This window comes from Moschus berezovskii, chromosome 16, assembly GCF_049115385.1.
Source record: "Moschus berezovskii isolate FMDL1 chromosome 16, NW_MosBer_1.0, whole genome shotgun sequence".
Lineage (NCBI taxonomy): Eukaryota > Metazoa > Chordata > Mammalia > Artiodactyla > Moschidae > Moschus > Moschus berezovskii.
The window spans coordinates 15,587,771-15,604,282 of record NC_142475.1 but is presented as its reverse complement, the minus strand read 5'-3'; the positions used below and the strand labels follow the sequence as shown (position 1 = coordinate 15,604,282).

Genomic DNA, 16,512 nt, shown 5'->3' with positions numbered 1-16,512 from the left:
TCAAATAAATACATTAAAGAAAAATCATAGAGGTTGCTTATTAAGCTCAGATTTCCAGGCCCCACATCCAAGGATTTCTTCACACACCTGGGAGTCAAAGTGATTCTGAATCTGGTGATCTGGAAGCCATACTTTTAAAATTACTGCTTTAAGAAATAAGTGAAGTTTCACAAGATTTATTTAAATCAATCACTATTTTATTTAAAATGAGCTCTTTACATAACAATGAATGCTTAAATAATTCAAACAATGCTGAAACATATAAAGTACAATTAAATGTTCTTTTTGCACCACCTACTCTGCTCATCTCTCATCCAAAGATAGGTTTCAATGATTAACTTTCCAGACTTGAATTTTTCTTTTTTTGGCTATTCAGCATGTGGACTTAGTCCTCTGACTAGGGATGAAACCCGTGCCCCTGCAGTGGAAGCGTAGAGTCTTAACTACTGGACCACCAGGGAATTCCCAAGACTTGGATTTTTTTTTTTTAAAGATTATTTTATTTATTTATTTTGTTGTCCTAGACTGTGTCTTCCTTTCCCTGTGCAGGCTCTCTAGTTGTGGTGCCTGGGCTTAGCTGCCCTGTGGCAGGTGGTATCCCGATTTTCCCAACCAGGGATCCAACCAGTGTCTCCTGCACTGCAGGGTGGATTCTTAACCACTGGACTACCAGGGAAGTCCCAAGACATGACTTTTCTGCACATGCAAACACGTATATTTGTTAAGAATAATGAACATCTGATGTTTCCATTTTTGTTTTGCTATTTAAACTAATGCTGAAACAAATGTCCCTATTCTCATGTCTTTGGGCACTTTTCAGGAAAAAGTTGACACATGATGATAGCTCACTTATTGGTCTGATTTTTACCTTTTTTTTTTTTTTTTTGCTTGCATGTGCGGTTGTGAGAGACTTTCTGTGCCTAATATTCTGGGTGATTCATCACTGGACTTTTTTTTTTTTAATCAATATCCAACGTTCACAACAAAAAGAGTTTTAGTTAGACCTGTTCTATCGCTGTCTCCGAAAATTCGGCTTACACGCTACAGAAGAGGTGAGTTCAAGGGAGCCAGCGGCAGAGGATAGTCCCGGGAGCTCAGGCGCACCTGGGTCCTCCCCGAGTCTCCCAAGAGCCGGGGCTTCGGGCAGAGGTGAGCTCCGAGGCCGAGGCCCAGATACCGCGTCTTCTCAGTGCCCCTTCCGCTTCCCTCTCAGCCGGCTTCTCCAACTCCCGTCCTGTTCCCCTTTTCCTGAGTTCCGCAGCGCGCCGCTTCAGAGCAGCAGAACACAGCAAGGTGAGACTTCAGACCACTCAGCTGCAAAACCTGGTGGCTCCAGCGGTTTTAAAAAAAAAAATCTGCCTGTAACGCAGGTTTGGGTTCGACTTCTGAGTCAGAAGATCCCCTGCAGAAGGAAATGACAGCCCACGCCAGTATTCTTGCCTGGAGAATCCCCACGGACAAAGGAGCCTGCCGGGCTACAGTCGCAAAGAGTCGAACACCACTGAGCCGCCATACTAACCAGCACCGGCCCACCGCCTCTTGTCCCGCCCCTTCCGCTGGACATTTGCTTCCGCTTCCGGTCGCGGCGTGACGGCGCACGGCCCCGCCGTGAAGAGCTTGGCATTGTGGGAACTCTTTCCTTTCTCGCTCCCCGGCCATCTTGGCGGCTGTTCTTGGTGAGTGGGCTCCTCCGGGCCGAGGTTTTGGCAGCGCGCGAGCCCAGGGAGTTGCCGGTTTGGAACTTCAGAACGTAAACTTCCTGTCCTGTCCTCTGTGTTCTAGGTTGGGGGCGTCCCGCATCTAAGGCAGGAAGATGGTGGCCGCAAAGAAGACGGTGAGTGAAGCAGGCCAGGGCCGGAAGCCTATTTCACGTGGAGAGATGAGTCTCGGCCGGGGCGGGCAGCGTTCCCGCTGGTCTTGGAGGCTTGCAGAAAGAACCCGAGAGACCTTCTCAGTGCTTTGGAACCCTCTACTTCGGAGGTTTAATGAGGGGCTCCGATTCCAGGAAGCTGGATCCAGTGTTTTTTTTTTTTGGCCGAGGCTTGCGAGATCTTAGTTCCCTTTCTCGGGATGGAACCCGTGCTCCCTGTTTGGAAGCTTGGGAGACTTAACCACTGGACCACCAGGGAAGTCCCTGGATCCAGTTTTGAGTGGTTACAAACAAAGCCTTCAAGTTCGTATTAAATGTTTGTTTTGTAGAAAAAGTCACTGGAGTCGATCAACTCTAGGCTCCAGCTGGTTATGAAAAGTGGAAAGTACGTGCTCGGGTACAAACAGACTCTGAAAATGATCAGACAAGGCAAAGCGAAACTGGTCATCCTCGCCAACAACTGCCCAGCCTTGAGGTAACTGAAAGAACCTGAGGGTGTGTGTCTTCCACTGTAAATTCGTCCTGAGCGAATATGCAGGAGTGTGAGCTTGCAATCTGGGTAGCATGAACTGGGTGTCAGGTAGAAATTGTATTACGGGGACACATTTGCAGGATAATTGAAGGGTTTCTGTTGTGTTGGGTCTTGATATTTTTCTCCTTCATAGTCTCTTCTGTGTAGTTCTCTTTGGGAGAAATGTGTGGCAGAAACCAAAGAAGGGCAAGGTTTGAGGGTAGTGCAGAAACGTAAGTTGCTTTTCCTTATGTCCTGCTTTTTTTTGCTTATTCTTTTTACTTTGAGGTGTTTTAAAAGGACTTCATTTTATGAGTTACTTGTAGTACAGAGAAGCTAAGATCAGAAGAGTTCAGGCTGGCCTGTGGATCTGCACGCTCCCAGTTCACCTAGTTTTTCACTCTTTTGAAACTGAATTTATGAGGTGTTGTACATAAGTTCAAGTTGGACCATGGAGAGTATCAGCCATATTTTCAGTCCCCTGTGCTTGTTGATTTTCTATGGTAATGCATAACCTCACAGCATTTCATACAGGGTGTCTGTACCTACTGGGCAAAGCCTGGAGAGCTCTCTTGCATCCCATCCCAAAACTTTGGTCTTGCTGCAAACAGTTCACACTTACCTATTAGAGCAGTGCCTTTCAACATGAATGTACATACAATCACAAGTAATTTGGTTTAAATACAAGTTCAGATTTAATGGATCTGGATTGGGGCCTGAGTCTTTAACACACTCTATACCTACTTGGTGGTCAAAAAAAATGTTAACTTTGGGCAAGTGCAAGCCTATGGCATGCCTGTTTTTATTTTATTTATTGCATTTAGCTTTTCTTCACTTAATAGTTGCTCTTTGGTTTTAATACAAATCAAAGGTTTGTGGCAACCTTGCATTGTATAAGTCTGTAGGTGCTGACTTTTTCTTTGTTGTTATGATTTGTGATCTTTGATGTTACTACTACGATTCGCTAAAGGTTCAGGTGATGGTTAATGGTTGGGTTTTGGTTTTTTTTTTTTTGCAATAAAATAATTTATGTATGTGCATTGGGGTTTTTTTTAAGACGTAATGCTGTTAAACACTTAGAGGCTACATATAGGTTAAACACCTTTTATATGCACTTGGAAATTAAGAAATTCCTGTGGCTAACATTATTGCAATATTTGATTTATTGCAATGGTCTGGAAGGAGTCTGCAGTATCTGAGGCATGCCTGTTCTAGTACTCTCCATCTAGGACTCAGCACCAGCTTAGACATTGTCGTGGGAATTATGTAATGTAAAGTGTCTGGCAGATAGTAAATGCTAAGCAAACGATGATTTTATTCTGTACCCTCTTCTTCCATGAGCACAGATATATACTGTAGAGGATCCAAAGGATGGTTGGTGTTGGATAACGAATATGATATTTTTAAGAATAATAAATGGCTTACTGTTTGAAGGCCTCACCAACATTGGAACTAATGAGAGAAGTAACATTTAATCTGTGTCAGTTGGTATGGTATTTATTTGCCCTTTTTTTTTAATTCCCAAAGGAAATCTGAAATAGAGTATTACGCCATGTTGGCCAAAACTGGTGTCCATCACTACAGTGGCAATAATATTGAGTTGGGCACAGCATGTGGAAAATACTACAGAGTATGCACACTGGCTATCATTGATCCAGGTATGCTTTTTCAGTCATAAAATAAGTCTTTTTTTCTTTATGATGTAATACAAGAATTTCTAACTTACAAATGTCTTTGTTTCCCAAGTTCAGTTACTGAGAATTTGTATATAGCAAGGGATATTCTGCAGGCTTATGTCATGGAGAGTTAGTAGTGAACGTCAGAACATGATTATCTTTGTTATAAATGAAATTCTTTTTACTTTGAGATCATGAGTTTAATTTCATACCGCACCTAAGAAGTTATGTCTTAGGGCCTTAAGGGGGAGAATAATCAGGTGAAGCAGTAGAAGAAAGGAATCCTTACTGGCTGCCTGAGAATAGATGGATAAAATTAGGTTGAGCGGAGGAAGAGGGCCTACAAACAGACATCATGTTTTGAACTTAAGAATTTCTAATTCATGAAGCTACTGCGAATATTCTCGCTGTTCTGATTTTGTAATAATCAGGGCAGGCTAAACATTCGCTATATTAAGACCATGCCTGTGTCCCCAGACCTAGTTCTTTGCCCTAGGTCTGGTTTTATAAATGCTGGTGATAAACGAAGCCTGATTTACATGATGCGTCTTGTGTGGGAAGTGTCTGTGACTCTAGGTATCTGATCAACCTTGAGAAGTGGTAGCATAGCTAGTGTGATAGCTTTTGAAATAACCATTGCTACTTTGATGATTACCAGTTGCCATTAAATGAGTTGTAAAAATTATTGTGTTTTATTTTTTAGGTGATTCTGATATTATTAGAAGCATGCCAGAACAGACTGGTGAAAAGTAAATCATGTACAATTTTTCTTTAATAAAACTGGCCAGAGCTTGTTTTAAAAACACTGTATTCATTGCAGTTATTTATTTATTTATTTAATTATTTGTATTTCTTCTTGTCCCAGTATACTTGCCTGAAGCTAGATGAGTGAGGATGGGGCAAGATACAGTGGCAAACTTGTAGGTTAAGAGCCAGATATCCCAGTTCACTTTCCCTGTTTTTGTAAAGGGAGTGCACTGAGTTCCTTTCCAGTACTAGATTTTTAAAACTTAGTTTCCATAATTTCAGTCCCAGTATATTGCTGTCATTTTTTAAAATGTTTATTTGGCTGGGTTGGGTCTTAGTGGCAGTATGCACACAGACTTAATTGCGGCGTGTCGGATCTTAGTTCCACGACCAGGGATCAAACCTGTGTCCCTTGCATTGCAAGGCAAATTCCTCATCACTGGATCACCAGAGAAGTCTCTGGTACTGTTGTCAGTTTGTTGAGTATGTCAGAGGGAACAGGGGTCAATACCCAGAATCCAACCAGAACTGCAGTTTTACAGTCCACTTTAAATCCACTGAATCTGAGTAGCAAAGAGGATTAAATGAAATATGTTCCTACCACCTCCAGATTTTCACAGTGTGAGAGAAGTTCTATTGAACTTTAATGAAGCAAGGTCTTACCTAAGGGTTTGTAGTAGTACAGTTCCATCACTCAGTCGTATCTGACTCTTTGCGACCCCATGGACTGCAGCACACCAGGCTTCCCTGTCCATCACCAACTCCTGGAGCTTGCTCAAACTCACATCCATCGAGTTGGTGATGGCATCCAATCATCTCATCCTCTGTCATCCCCTTCTCCCGCCTTCAATTTTCCCAGCATCAGGATCTTTTCCAATGAGAGTTCTTCGCATCAGGTGGCCAAAGTATTAGAGTTTCAGCATCAGTCCTTCCAATGAATATTCAGGCCTGATTTCCTTTAGGATTGACTGGTTTGATCTCCTTGCAGTCCAAGGGACTCTCAAGAGTCTTCTCCATCACCACACTTCAAAAGCATCAGTTCCTCAGCCCTCAGCTTTCTAAATGGTCCAATTCTCATATCCATACATGACTATTGGAAAAACCACAGCTTTGACTAGACGGGCCTTTGTTGACAAAGTAATGTCTGCTTTTTGATATACTGTCAAGGTTGTTCATAGCTTTTCTTCCCAGGATCAAGTGTCATAATTTTCATGACTGCAGTCACCATCTGCAATAATTTTAGAGTTCAAGAGAATAAAAGTCTGTCACTGGGAAGCCTTTGTAGAAAAAATGTACTTGGGACAACTTCAGAATATTCTCAGATCTTCAGTATTTCACACTTTCGCAAAGTGTGTTTTATATATTTTCAGTTCTAAAAGATGTACTGTGAAGTAGGTTTGGCATTCAGATTGCGGGGATACCACATACTACATCTCCCAAGTATGTCCTGTGTAACCCTTTTCTCACATCCAGTAATACCCTTTGAAACACTGAAAGGAATTAGGGGGAAACAGTGACTCAGATTTATAGAGTTGAATATTGCTGGTGGGGTATACTCAGGACATGGTGTGTTGGGTTCTAAGTTTGCAGAAGTGTTAGAAATGTCTTTCAGACTTTAGAGTCAGTCAACTTGTGAAGACAGTTTTTGATGGTAGAGGAATGAGACAGGAGATGTGAATGCCTTCAATACACTATCCAAAAAGTCGAGTATTTACTGAACTTAAAGTCAGCATGTATCTAAGTCTTGTCTCTTTGTGACCCTATGGACTGTAACCCAGCGGGCTTCGCTGCCCATGGAGTTCTCCAGGTGAGAATACTGCAGTGGGTAGTTGTTCCTTCCAGGGGATCTTCCTGACCCAGGGATCAAACTCGGGTCTCCCACACTGCACGTGTCTGAGCCAACGAGGGAAGCCCCGATTGATTATAGGTAGGTCCGTCTATTTTTGGGCTCTGTCTTCTGGTCTATTGCGGTATCAGTTGTTACTTCTTTTTCATTTCTTCCTTTGTTTTTGTTTTTGGTTACACTGGATCTTTGTCGCCAGCACTGGCTTTGTCTAGTTGCAGGAGAGCAAGAGCTACTCTAGTTGTGGTTTGTGGCCGCCTCATTGTGGCGACTTCTGTTGCAGAGCACAGGCTCTAGGCCATTGGCTTCAGCAGTTGTGGCACACAGGCATAGTTGCTCTGGCTTGTGTTATCTCCCCTGTCCAAGGATCGAATGCATATCCCCTGCATTAACAGGTGGATTCTTACCCACTGTACCAGCAGGGAAGTCGTCTTCCTCTTGTTTACTTGGGTTTTCTTTTTTTTGGTGAGCATCACTAGAGATTTGTCCATGTTTACCCTTTCAAGGGCTTCCCAGGTGGGAAGTTGGGAGTTGGTGAAGGACAGAAAGGTCTGGCGTGCTGCGGTTCATGGGGTTGCAAAGAGGCGGACACGACTGAGCGACTGAACTGAACCGGTCTCAGAATGCTTTCTTTTTTTTTTTTCTCCAATCTGGCTTTTTGTCTGCTGTTCTAATTGGGTGATTTCTGTGCTATCTACCAGGTCACTTGTTCTGCAGTATTCAATCTGCTCTTCATTGGTTTTCTGGTTTTTCTTGGCTCCTCTTTATAGTTTGTAGTTCTTTTTTTACAGTAATCTGCATTTCTATTCATAGACTTTCCTAATTCCTTCAGTATTTTCATTTTCCTTCTTGAACTTGGTGTCTGTCAGAATGAAGAGATCTGTTTCATTGTTCTTTCAGGGGAGTTCTCTTGATTTTTTAACTGTGAGTGGTCCTTCTGGTTCATTTTACTTAATATTTCTCTTACTCTGAGTTTAGGAGAAACAGTTATTTACTGTGATCTTGGAGGGATGTGTGGGAATGTTCCTGTGTAGCCTGCATGGATTTAATATTTTTGATGTGAGGCCTGTGTTTACTATGAATGCCTGCTACCTCTCCTCAGTGTGTCTTGGCCTTAATATCTCTTTGGTGAGGAGTGTGACTGATGTGATGACCAGAGTCTGTAGTGGATGTCGAGTGGAGCCGCCTCTTTGCTCTGTGGTTGCCACAGCCCTGTTGGGCACAGAGTCTGTTCCCTGGTTATTGGACTAGAGGCCCCCAGATCCATTTCTGAGTCGCATATCTGAGCTGTGGTGTGAGGTAGGCAGAACTGGAGCACTTCCACCAGAACAGCCACTTAGTATTCTTCTACCGGAGCTGTTACCCAGGAGAGTGCTCTGTTGTCACCTGTCACCAAGTGTGCGATTCACTCTAGTCAGGCCCCAGGAGCGCGGCAGTCGGCACCTACCTAGACCGTCTGTGGGAGCTTCGGAGGCAGCCCAGACCTTGTCCCCGCCCAGCCCCCACATGGACGCACTCAGGAAGCCCACAGTGGCCAAGAGCAGATCCATCTCAGCCACGGAAGCACCTGTTTTCCACTTGGATGTCGCGCAGCACTGAGTTTACAAAGCAGGCAGTGTAGGTGCAGAGCCAGGTACCACTGGGTGAGTGAACAGCAATCCTGCAGCCGAGTTTACAAAGCTGGCAGTGCAGGTATCAGTCTGCGTCTGGCACAGCTACGGGAAGAGACCTGAGCTCTGCTTCCTACGTTGGGCAACCCTCTGGCACCTGATCCCGGAGCCTGCCCGGACGGCGGCCGGTGCAGGGAGGAAAGAGGCTGCTCCGGCGGGCCCTCACCCCCCACCTAGCAACGGCACTTGGCTTCTCTGCTGTCTCCGAGCGGCTAAGCCCCAGCCCTCTCCCCAGCTCTGTGCTCTAAATCCAGCTTTCAGCACCCGGCCCCACCTGTGCCCGCAGACGTGCGTCTCGTGCTGGGCAGCGCAGGCAGGCGGCGCAGACTGTGCAGCTCTGTTTGTCACGCACCGGTTGTGACACTCGCCTCTGAAGCTCCCTTTCTGTCCTGGCGACTCTTACAGCTCCCTGCGAGGGGCGCAGCTTCCATCCTGCTTTTTCTTTTCTTTTTCTTTCGTCCCACCCAGGGTTACGTGGAGGTCTTCTCCTTTCAGGTGTCTGAGGTCTTCTAGTGTTTAGTAGGTCTTCTGTGAGAACTGTTGCGTACCTCAGTGTGTTTTTGATGTATTTGTGGGAAGAGATGATTTCCACATCCTTATACTCCAGCGTCTTGATTAGAGCCCCGAGTTACTAGTATTAGATGAGGGATGGTCACACAAATAGTGAAAGTGGAAAGCAAAACCTTTATACCTGAGACATAACAGAGAGCGAACGAGAAATGGAGAACTATTTTTTTTTCCTTTTTGGTCGCACTAGGTTTTCATTGCCGCGCGCGGGCTTTCTCCAGTTGCAGTGAATGTCGGCGAATCCTTCTTGCCGCGTTGCAGTGGGTCCCTAGCGCGCGGGCTTCACTTGCTCCAGGGCATGTGGAATCTTCCCGGTCCAGGGATCGAACTGATGTCCCCTGCGCTGGCAGGCGGATTCTTACCCACTGTACTACCAGGGAAGTCTGGGAACTATTTTAAATTTTAGACAATTCTCAAGTTAAATATCTTGGGTTACTGTGTGAATTTGACGGATTAGTTGGAGGTTTTGTCTTCCACGAAGGCACCTTCCTTCCCAAGTTGGAGAAAGTTGAAAACCCTACAATGAAATGTCCTAAATAGCTAAAGCGTATGTGGGGGTGGGCAGGGGGAGCGGCCGAGTGTTTGTGTGCAAGCCGTCTAGAGCCACTAGAGGGAGCCAGGACTCAACGCAGAGTAGACCGGAGAGAGCTGGAAGCGACGGCTAAATAGGATTACATCTCAAAAGGTAGTGCCAACCCAAATCCACACTTTGGATGAAAACCTGTTTTCAGGGTCACATGGAGGACTCAAATATAAACATAAACTGAAGGTTTAATACTTTGAATTACAACTTTTATATTTGGAAAGAATTAGATGGTTTCCAGATAAGATTGAGGCCTAGGAGATGGTCTTCCTACTCGGCTACACTGCCCTTTGGGAGGATTTTTTTTTTGTTTATTATTATGGTTGTTTTATGGCTGCGCTGGGTCTTCGCTGCTGGGGATGGGCTTTCTGTAATTGCAGTGCTCGGGCTTCTCTGCAGTGGCTTCTCCTATTGTGGAGCACGGGCTCTCGGCGCTTGGGCTTCAGTAGTTGCTGCATGTGGCCCCAGTCGTTGGCGGCTCTGTGGCTCTAGAGCACGGGCTCAGTAGTTGTGGCACATGGGCTTAGTTGTTCTGAGACATGTGGGATCTTCCCGGACCAGGGGTTGAACCCGTGTCCCCTGCACTGGCAGGCAGATTCTTCACCACTGGACCACCAGGGAAGTCCTCCCATTGGCTTTTAAAATTTATCTTTGTTTTCAGGTTTTACCATGTACATGTAGATTGAGTACATTCTTTTAAACATTGCATAGTATTTCTGAGTTACGGACCGTACCACAGTTTATCTGTTCCCCCTCTGGTGGTGATTAGGTTATTTGTAATTTGTTACTTTTACAAACTAAACATTCTCATACAGGCCTCCTTGTATGTATGTGCTAAAATCATCCAGTTAGATACCTGTGAGTGCAGTTGCTAGAGGACAGGGTAGGGCTGCATTTTCAGTTTTACTGGGTAGGGACGGGTTATTCTCCAGAGACTGCCCCTTTGTGTCCTCTCTAGCCGTGTGTGAGAGCCCCATGCTTCCTCAGCCTTACCAACACTGTGGTCAGACACAGTGATTTTTGCCAAGTTGATTGCTTTAACCTGCATTTTCCTGATTATCAGTGAGATTCAACATTTTTTTCATATGTATCTTAGCCATTTCTCATGTATACATATCTTGCATTTAAGATTAAGAATTTTACACAGAATACTGTTCTCTGAAGTGAATTTTAATATTGTATAAAAAATCTGACTTCTTATACAAGTACATATGTTCTATGATTTTATGCATACATCCATATACATATATCAAGGTAAAGTCTGATAAAAAAAAAATAGCTTTCCCATGGCCAGTGTTCTACGGAAGTTAAGTCTGTACAACTGTGCAGATTTTATTTTGTTGTCAAATGATATTGTAACACTAAGGCAGAACAAGACCAAAGCAAATTGTGTCCACAGTATGTTACAGAGTATCTTGCATAGCTTATTTGTTCTCACTTGATAAAACTCATTTTAGGATTCTGACAGGTTTTTGTTTGTTTTTCTCAGTGAATTCATACAAGTTAGTGTGTACTTTTTGCCTTTGTTCTAGAGCAAACCAGCTTTCTCAACTCTTGTTACGTTTTACTTTACAACCTTACAGAATTAATGACAGCCTGAGCTTTGAGGGCTCTGAGCTGTTTCCACTGTGATCCTTGACGCAATGATGTACAAATACATACATAGAGCATTCTGAGTCTTCATCTGTATCGCAGGCGATTCTCCAGGGCTTCCATTCTCCGTGTCATTTCTTCTAGTACATCTCAAATTAAGGAAGAGGAATCTGAATGGCCTATTTACATTCAAATACAACTGGATTTATCTACAGAAGAATTTGTGTCCTGCAAAATACAGGGCGTTTGTTTTTTCTGTCTCTGTAATTCTGACTTACAAGTTTGCAGTTAACCCATTAGTGCATACTATTAAGAAGACTATAGATCTGTGTTGGGTTAAATACTTTTTTTTTTAACATTAAATCCAAATAACTCAGTTCACATTTTTCTTTTTAAAAATTTCAATTCTACTCACTTCCCTGTTGCTTATAAATTAATTTACCATAGCACACCTCTGGGAGCTGAACTGATAATGCTGGGAATGAGGAGAGGAGGAAGAAAAAGGATTAGGTCTTGGAAAGTAAGATATGATATCAGAAGAGAAGAAGATGGGGAGTTTTCACCCACGAGGCCAGATGAGACCATAGGGTAGCAGCCTTGAGGACGTCTGACACACATAATTTCCTTAGTGCCTTGTGAAGTAAACCCTCAGAGGCGGGCTGGGAAAAGGCAGAGCAGAGGCGCATTAGGGCGTCCCTGGTGGCGCAGTGGTAAAGAATCTGCCTGCCTGCAGGAGACAGGAGTTCGATCCCTGAGTCAGGCAGATGCCCTGGAGAAGGAAATGGCAAGCCACTCCAGTGTTCTTGCCTGGGAAATCCCATGGACAGAGGAGCCTAGCAGACTACGTAACACTCCATGGGGTTGCAAGGAGTTGGATACAACTGAGCAACTAAACAATAAGAGCAGCATTAGAATAAACATTTGTCTTCCTTCTTGATCCTTCTTGAAGCTTCTTAGTACCCTCCACCTGCCCCCCTGCATGGCAGAATGAGAGCCTGGATTCATCATCTAGATTAACGACAGATTTTCAGGAAGAAAATATCTATAAGCTGTTCTTTATAAACCCCCTGGCACAAAAATAGTTCAGAATTAAACCATTTTCCTTTAGCTGATATGTGTTGAGCTAGATACTGGGCAGTTTTAGTAAGCTTACTACAACAGTTTTAAGTTCAGAACAGTTGGCAGAGTGTTCAGTGCATAAAAGCGCTGAATCTCATTTCTCCATCATCCCAAAGCATTCCTTTTATTTGTCATGCTATTTTAATGAATCATTGGATCCTGCTGTTCCCTCAGCAGAACATTTCATCTTAGAGTGCTGATGTGAAATCTCTCTGCTGCCAAATGAAAAAACCCCAACCCCAGTTCTCTAGAAACTACATACTGGCCACAGGGGGCTGCAGGGTGGCTTGGGGCCAAAGGGGAGGTCTGGAGTTTGGGTAGAACTTGAAACCTCTTCATTTGACAGCGTTCTTTGCCTGCACACAGTGTATCTCTGATGCACTTCAGATCTGTATCTGTATCTTTACCCACATGTACTGTATCTTTGAGGCACTTCAGTTTTGTCTTTCATTTCCTCCCAGCAGAGAGGGAATAAAGTAAACATATTTTTTCTTTACTCTGCATGCTGACTGGCTAACTGGCCTTACTGCTCAACCTCCTAGAACCAACCACAGATAGCTTGACCCGTGTCAGCAGTTTGGCTTGCCCTTGGTTCTCAAGCACCTGTCAGACTGCTTAAGAAATAGCTTTTCCTGGAGTTCAGTATTCTTGACTTTATAGAAGTGACTTCATTTGATATATACCCATATATAGAAATGTTTAAGGTTTTGATAGTATTCTTTGCATTCCATACAGAGGCATAACATTAGAAAAGGATATAGCGCTGTGTTAATTTTCTTACTTCTTCATTTGCAAGGTTCTGGAACATTATAAGGTTTTCACATTTGCATTGATCCTGTTTTTCTTCCAAAGGACTTCCTAAGAAAGCAGATGGAAAGTGTTCACCTCTATAACCCACCAGAATTCCCAGACACATTGTGATAGGACTGAATTGGCACATGGAGGAAACCGTAATGAAAGCAATGTTTGACTTTTTCCATGCGACCAGATCCAGTAGATATCAGGAAAGAGCTGTATATGCGTCCACTGCTGAAGTGACCTTTATTGTGGACTGCGGGAAGGCTGCTGCAGTTTCTTCTCATTTATTTTTTTAGTTCTCCTTTTTCTTAAGTTTTTGTCTTCCCCACCCCGCCTACCTGCTCCTTTCCTGTCCTCCCTTAAGCTGAGTTTGTTGGCAAGTTGAGAGGCTGATACTAAGCTACCTTATAGTAATATTTTACTTGGCATTACCTGAGGATTGTGTCGAATGGAAAACTTTTTGTGTAGACCGTGCAAGATTGTCTTCAAACAGATATCTGTGTTGCACTGCAAAATTAGAACAGGAAAGTAGGTCTCGGATATTTATGGTGACTGGCTCAGATTCTGTAAAGAGAAAGAAAACTGAAGTCAAACCTGTTTAACATGCTTGTGGTTATAAAACAGCCATCAGCTGTCAGAGTAGGGTACTTGTTATTCCTAGAATGAGGTACATAGCTTTACTTTAGGACATACTGTGGCAGAAAGACCATCAGCAGAGAGGCTCTTAGCAACTATGGCTAAAAAAGGGCAGAGTAAATGTTTCCTATGTGAGGGAGGGGGAAAAGCCATAGTTAATGTAATGCAAATCTTTCTTACACTTCATTTGTCTGAGGGGAAACCATGGTGGAAGCAGCCACCGAAGATTTTAAAAATACTGCTTTTAAAAAACATACCTGTTGGCTGGTGGACCCTCTTTGGCAGCTCCCCTGCTGGGGAGTCCTGTCTTCCATCAGAGTCTTCCAGAGCTGGGACCAGAAGAGTGACAGTTGTCCACATGGGTGCATATGTTCTTAGGAAACTGGCCCCAGACCAACTGTTTACCTGCCTGCCACCACCCAGGATGTTCTGCTCTGATTTGATAACACCACCAATTCAGAAAGGCAGTTGGTTACCCCAACAACCCAAGACCTTCCAGAGGCGTTCTGTCTCGTAAGAGAAGCCTGGACCCCTTAAGTGCATCTTCTTAAGAATGTCCCCCTAAATGTTACATCTAGAAAGTAGGGAAAAAAGTTTGTCCAGTTATTAAGTTGCATTGGCAGCAGCTCCACTTAAATAAAGAGCTTAGAGGCTAAACATCAAGTTGCATTAGAAATCCGAGAGGCCTTCCCTTCCCACTTCATCCCAGTGCTCTTTGTTGGGGAGGAATAAGACACGTCACTTTGACCGGGATTTTACTGGCCACTGAAACTGGGACAGGAATAAAAGGAAAAGTGGGCGGAACTGCTTTTCTGGTCCCCCTGCATTGTACATGGAGTCAGACAAACCTGGGAGAACCGCTCTATGTAAGCACACCAGCACAACAGTGAACCGGAGAAAAGCACAAGGGGCTCCTATACACAAGACGTCTAAGCTCCAAAGGGCAGTCTAACGTTCTGTAAACTGAGGCAGCCCATGCAAGAGGCATTCTTTAAATCTTTATCAGGGGGCTTGGAAGGACTACCATCCCTTCCCACTCTAATTATAGAGTATCCCAAAATTCTGCATCAGCTTTCCTGATTTATATAACGGCTGGTTGTAGCTACATGATCATCTCCACAGGGTTTTTGTGAGGATTAAGTATGCCATGCGTTAAAACACTGACTACACTGCTCAGCACAGAGCAAATGCTCAAGCAATTTATTAGCATTATTATTAGCTATTAATAATAGCTGATAAGTATAGTATTTTGAGAGTCCCTTGGACAGAAAGGAGATCAAACCAGTCAACCCTAAAGGAAATAATCCTGAATATTCATTGGAAGGACTGATCCTGAAGCTGAAATTCCAATACTTTGGCCACCTGCTGCAAAGAGCTGACTCATTGGAAAAGACCCTGATGGTGGGAAAGATGAAGGCAGGAGGAGAAGGGGACGACACAGGGTGAGATGATTGGATGGCATCACCGACATGATGGACATGAGTTTGAGCAAACTCCAGGAGATAATGAAGGACAAGGAAGCCTGGTGTGCTGCCGTCCATGGGGTCACAAAGAGTCGGACACAAGTGAGTGACTAACACTTTCATTTTCGATGTGAGCTACTATTGCCTTCTCTCTCCCCTATTCTACGTTTTGTGCTTACTGTTTCCAGACAGCAGTGGCCCCGCCCACGAGGGAGGCACTGTTTTGAGCACTTTGAAGGAGCGGATTGGGAATTTCTCATTCAAGGGTGCGCGCTGCTCTGTTTGCTAAGGTCTCTCCTGCAGTACCTTCACAGATGCCTTTCTGCAGCTCGTCACTTATCTCGCCCATTGTGCTGAAGTCTTCCGCATAGAAGAGGTGCTTTTCTGTGGGCTCGGAGGCGATCTCTTGTAGTTCTTCCTCGATGGCTTTCCCTACCCCAACAGCATACATAGTTATACCTGAGATACAAAGCAAATGAAGAACAGGGTGGTTACACAGACCCAGAAAACAAATGTAGGGTTACCAAAGGGAAGGGGATAACATAGGAACTGGGGTATACAACAGATATGCACTACTATATACCTTGTATAATGGGGAAGAATCTGAAGATACTGCTCATAGTTCCTTGTGCTATACAGTAGGACCTTATTGTCTATTTTATATATGCATATATACATGTAAAATATGTATGTATTATCTGAATCATTTGCTGTACACCTGAAACTGATACATGTTGTAAGCCAACTTAAAAAAAAAAAAAGGAAAAAATGAACACAGTAGTGAGAGTTGTATTCCCAGCATCTGGAAGTTGTGTGTTCTGCACTCAACTAGCCAGCTAGATATTAATAACTGGTGTGATGTGAGGCGTCCATGTCAGCCTCCCTTTTCTTCTTCCCCCATTTTTATTTTGGCCTTGTGAGCAAAAGACGGGGATCCAAGAGAGGATGGTGAGGTAGTGGGGAGAGGCTGGGGAGCTGGACCACCAACCCGCTCAGCTCTGGACAAGGCCAGCAAATCTTCAGCTTTTCCCTGAATTAGTCTTGTGGATAGAGTAAAAAAGAACACTATCTCATGGCTTACTAAATAAGAGTCTCTTCTGGGAGAATTCGAAGAAACAGGTCAGTTTATCACCTTGTAACCTAGTTTCTACTTGTCAAAGGTACAGACAGTAACCTTGAGTGACCTGCAGCCAGATGAAACTATTCTGCCCACCCCTCTTGGGAGGATAAAGCCTTGTAAGATGCTAAGCTGAAAAGGAAAATCTGCAGACCATTGGAAATCCCCTAAGTAAAAAAAAAAAAAAAGAACAAACACAAGTATCAACTTTAGATTTCAACACGCATATAAGATTGTTCCAAAAGTTTTTATAAACAAAATTAATCATTAGATTCCCTTCTCCAATATCCTCTTCATTTGAAAATTAAACATTAATAAG

General features: G+C 43.7%; 2 protein-coding genes and 1 non-coding gene across 4 annotated transcripts in view; 2 read left to right on the top strand and 1 right to left on the bottom strand.

The window, feature by feature from the left end:
• The first annotated feature begins 1,686 nt into the window (after positions 1-1,686).
• RPL30 (ribosomal protein L30) lies at positions 1,687-4,867 on the top strand. Its single transcript, XM_055432397.2, has 4 exons — positions 1,687-1,834; positions 2,200-2,345; positions 3,909-4,039; positions 4,761-4,867. Exons 1-4 carry the CDS (start codon positions 1,814-1,816, stop codon positions 4,808-4,810), a joined length of 348 nt encoding a protein of 115 aa, XP_055288372.1. The 5' UTR covers positions 1,687-1,813; the 3' UTR covers positions 4,811-4,867.
• LOC129560576 (small nucleolar RNA SNORA72) lies at positions 4,450-4,582 on the top strand. The gene has a single exon (XR_008686807.1). It is a non-coding gene; the product is annotated as a small nucleolar RNA SNORA72 (small nucleolar RNA).
• Positions 4,868-9,825: 4,958 nt separating the features above from the next.
• Positions 9,826-16,512, bottom strand: part of MATN2 (matrilin 2) — a 166,806-nt gene continuing 160,119 nt past the window's right edge. Inside the window, exons 15-19 of one of the 2 annotated variants that reach the window (XM_055431892.2) lie at positions 15,383-15,535; positions 13,871-13,942; positions 13,410-13,484; positions 12,939-13,037; positions 9,826-11,203 (exon numbers count right to left, since the gene is read on the bottom strand). In XM_055431892.2, the coding sequence (XP_055287867.2) occupies positions 11,148-11,203; positions 12,939-13,037; positions 13,410-13,484; positions 13,871-13,942; positions 15,383-15,535 (455 nt within the window). In that variant the 3' untranslated portion in view covers positions 9,826-11,147. Of the gene's footprint in view, positions 11,204-12,938; positions 13,038-13,409; positions 13,542-13,870; positions 13,943-15,382; positions 15,536-16,512 lie in introns of both variants that reach the window. The other variant, XM_055431891.2, reaches the window with a different exon arrangement.